The 3,965-nt window shown below is 47.7% G+C and overlaps 1 protein-coding gene across 1 annotated transcript in view; it reads right to left on the minus strand.

The window, feature by feature from the left end:
- The window catches only part of cdk12 (cyclin-dependent kinase 12), a 64,304-nt gene extending 61,079 nt beyond the window's left edge, over nt 1-3,225 (minus strand). Inside the window, exon 1 of the mRNA XM_048614434.1 lies at nt 1,615-3,225. Within this exon, the coding sequence (XP_048470391.1) occupies nt 1,615-2,675 (1,061 nt within the window). The 5' untranslated portion in view covers nt 2,676-3,225. The remainder of the gene's footprint in view (nt 1-1,614) is intronic.
- Nucleotides 3,226-3,965: the final 740 nt, after the last annotated feature.

Here is a 3,965-nt window from a genome sequence, read left to right on the forward strand (position 1 = left end):
AATGCTGGCAAATGGGACTAGATTTATTTAGGATCTCTGGCCAGCACAGATGAGTTGGACCGAAGGGTCTGTTTCGGTGCTGTACAGTACTATGACTCCATAACTGACATGTCAACAAAGAAAGGTTGATAGGGCAGGGGGAGACACTGTGGAGGAAATGTAAAGTCCAGGGAAAACAGTGGTGAGGAGACAGGGACAGGTTAGTGAGGGGGGTGGGAAGAGAGTTAAAGGGATGGTGTGGGAATGTGGGTGGATGACATGAGGAAAACTGGGTGGGGATTTTGTTGTCATGGTCTCCAGACATCTGAATCTGGGTGTGCATATGTTAAGAATGCAATATTCGTTGCAACATTTAAATTAATGAGTCTGAAATTCAGGGCAGGATCGGGTCAGGAAAGCATAAGATTCCACACTGAGCATGTACTGTGCATAAGGGAAAACATACTTTCAGACAGGACCAGCTGCTGTATGCGGGATTGTTCACCAATGTCTTCATTTCAATGTTTATAACCAAGATTTTTACCTCCAGCAGCATTTACCCTCATTCTGTTCTTTGCTAAAGCCTGTATTCACTTCCAGGTAAATTGGTTCATACCGACAGCCTCAACACTTGTTATTTGTACACAGGTTTGTGACATTACAGAAAGTGCTTGTAAATACAGGTGTCAGGTGACTAAATGAGTATCTGGGGAGTGAGGTGTCCTTTGTAGCATCCACAAGAACTGAAGCAATTAAGAGAAAAGGCAGAACTGGCTAAGTTACAGCTTAACATCATTGCTCAGTTGAGTAGTGACCCCTCACGTGTGGGACCCTCATGATGTACAGGGCCCTCCTTGTGTACACAATCTGTGCGGAACTCCCCATCATGTATGGAATCCTGCCACTGCCCCTCATGAATATTTAGGCCCAGCCCCTGGAAACGTGGAGATGACAATAGCTGAAGTGTGCCCATACCCTGGCTCGATTCCTGGCATTCACACAGCTGATCATTAGCAGTGGGCTGCAGAAGGACCTTATCAAGTAAGCCTTCACCACAGTGTTTTCACAAGGGCCCCTTACATTCCAACTTTGATCTTCAATTTGGAACATTTCTAGGAATAGCTCCTTCTGTAAACTCCAGGCCTCAGCCTTACAGCCAACCGTTATTCAGGCATTTACCATATCCTCCTGCTGCCAGATTTGGAACAGTCCGAGGAGCAGAGGGTCATTATGAACCTGATGTGAGAGCCGCTCAAATTGTCTGAACAAAACTAAATCATTCAACACATTCCCCAAAATAAATCCTTAATTCACTATCAACTTCCCACCACCTCAAGTTGCCCCTGTATTATTAGAGTGAACAGAAACTGCTGCCTCCAAGAATAGGGTCCAAGTAGCAAGTCTGAAGCAAGACTCAAAACTAGGCCTAAAAGCTGCCATTCAGGAAGTGCTGTGCTGTCTCATTCCCTGGTTGTGACCTATTGGCTAAGATGGTTTAAAGTTGTCAAATACCCCTTCTCCAACTCCCAACCCTCTCACACTATAAACAGATAAAACATTTCACACAGCAATACACTAACATGAGCCCACAGTACTGCCTTCCACCTTAAGAAATAAGTAAAGTTTAAACTGTACCTGGCCAATGGGCTCTGACTGAATGACCGCCTGGTGCTGTACGGGCTTACTGAGCGCCTCCTGCTGTATGGACTTGGCGATCTCCCACTGTAGTCATATGAGCTGCTGTGTCTGTCATAGCTGGGGGATCGATGCCTGCTGTAGGGACTTGAAGACCGTTGTCTCCTGCCGTAAGGACTTGGTGATCTCATGTTATAACCACTTTGGTAGGCTGTGGGCTCCCTGGAACCATAATAGGGGGGGCTTGCCGATTGTTTCCGGCTGGAATCACCAGGACTTCGCCGGTAACCATCATAATTGCTAGAAGTCCGTGACCTATAAACAGGACTGGCATCATATCCTTTGCCATATGGCCCAATGGGGCTGTCTTCCCGATTTGGACTTGAAGAATGCTTGCGTCTTGGGCTCCCACTTTTCTTTTTTGGACTGGGGGACGTTCGATAGCCTCGTGGTGTCTCCTTATTTTTCTTTTGACTCTTAGTTCGTTCCTTGTGCGTCGACCGCTCCTCTTTCTTTCCTCTCTCTTTGTACGATTTAGCAGATTTTGACTCCTTGCTGCTGTGCTTTGAGAGAGGCGACGTTCGCTCTTTCTTCCCACTGTCTTCATCCTCCATCACCTGCCTTTTGGAAGAAGTCCTTTCTCTGCTACTCCTGGACTTGCCAGATTCTGGCCTTCTCGCTCGATCTTTAACCCGTTCAGCCTCCTTCATCTTATGGTGCTCCTTAACCCGTTTGTGCGTGTGGTGATGGTGATGTTTGTGAACTTTGACCGCTTTGTCCGAGCTCACCCGTTCCTCTTTCTCTCTCCGTTCGGACCGGACAGTGACCTCGGAGAAAGTGTCCGACTCCGAGCTGATGTCATCGTACTCGACCAAAGACTTCACCTTGGTGAGCGGTGTCTGTGCGGCCGCCCCCGGCGAGTCCCTGCTGTGCTTGGTTCGGTGTCGCTTGTGCCTGGACGCTGCTTTGCGCCGCTCTCTGCCGCTGCTGGGGCCGGGCTGCAGGGAGCCCAGGCCACTGCTTCCATCCGCCTTAGTCCCGGCTCTCTCCGAGCCCGGCATCCCACAAAAAAAACAAGAAAATTAAAGTGAAAGTGTGCTGAAGGCGGCCCTGATCCTGATTCTCTGTCTGAACATTCACCCCAAGTGTTCCTTTTCTTCCATAATCTTTACTCTGCTGGGCTGCCACTGACAGCAACTTCAGGTCTTTACTTTAAGGCACAAGAACTGGGGCTTGGATTTTCTTGGCAATGTTTTGGCTCCTGAAGATAGTTTTTACAGGATAGACGCCGTTTCCAAACATTAAAAACTTATTTTATTTCGTTTTGAGTTCAGTTGGAGTCCAGAATATTGGATTAGCGAACGTAAAAAACTTGTATCTGGTATCTAAGTTTTTATCAGTAATATCGCTTTGATTCTCAGCAAATGGCTCTATCAGCGTGTTTATAAGACATTCTGCAATAAGGTTAGAAACCCTTAAGCCTGCTCTGGCCGATACTCAGGCCGATGGAGGCGGATTACTGGCAGCAGCCTGCCCTCAGCTTTGAAAACACCGACGCCATTGCGGCTTCAGTACCGCTTCGCCGGAAACTCAGCTCCTCCAGAGGTCAAACATCTACTTCCGGACCGCCCACTTCTCTCACCAAACCGCGAGAGGGCGCACTGCGTTGTTGCAGTACCGCTTCTGGACACTGTGTGGCGCAGTGAGCGATGGCAGTAACTCCTCCTGGACACAGGACGGCGCTGTGCGTGGCTGCAGTCGCCCCTCCTGAACACTGGTGGCATACAGTGTGCCTGCAGTACCTCTTCCTTAAGAGATAGTAGGAACTGCAGATGCTGGAGAATCTGAGATAACAAGGTGTAGAGCTGGATGAACACAGCAGGCCAAGCAGCATCAGAGGAGCAGGAAAGCTGACGTTTCGGGCCTAGACCCTTCTTCAGAAAATGTTCATTCAGCTCTACACCGTGTTACCTCTTCCTTAACTCGTGGTGGCGCTCTACTTCCTCTTGGATAGTGGAGGGCGCTGTCCACTGTAATGTCATGATTTGGCCGATTGGCGGCGGTGTAACCATTGGAGAAATTTGTTAAATTTTTCTGTAACTTTTCCGGATGAATGCAATGTCCCTGAGGCCCATTGGGGCAGCAGTTTAGATATAAATATAATCACTTCTGCTTCAAATTATAATTGCAAAACCAATAACAGGAAATGCACAAGGAGGTCAAGCAACAATGTTTATTTATAATCAGAATTGCAGGAGGCCATTTGCCCCATTATAACTGCATGTGCTCTCTGACATTTTAAAAACCAAAAGAAATGCAGATGCTGTAAATCTGGAACAAAAACAGAAGTG

The sequence above is a fragment of the Rhincodon typus genome, chromosome 30, assembly GCF_021869965.1.
Source record: "Rhincodon typus isolate 14 chromosome 30, sRhiTyp1.1, whole genome shotgun sequence".
Taxonomy (NCBI): domain Eukaryota; kingdom Metazoa; phylum Chordata; class Chondrichthyes; order Orectolobiformes; family Rhincodontidae; genus Rhincodon; species Rhincodon typus.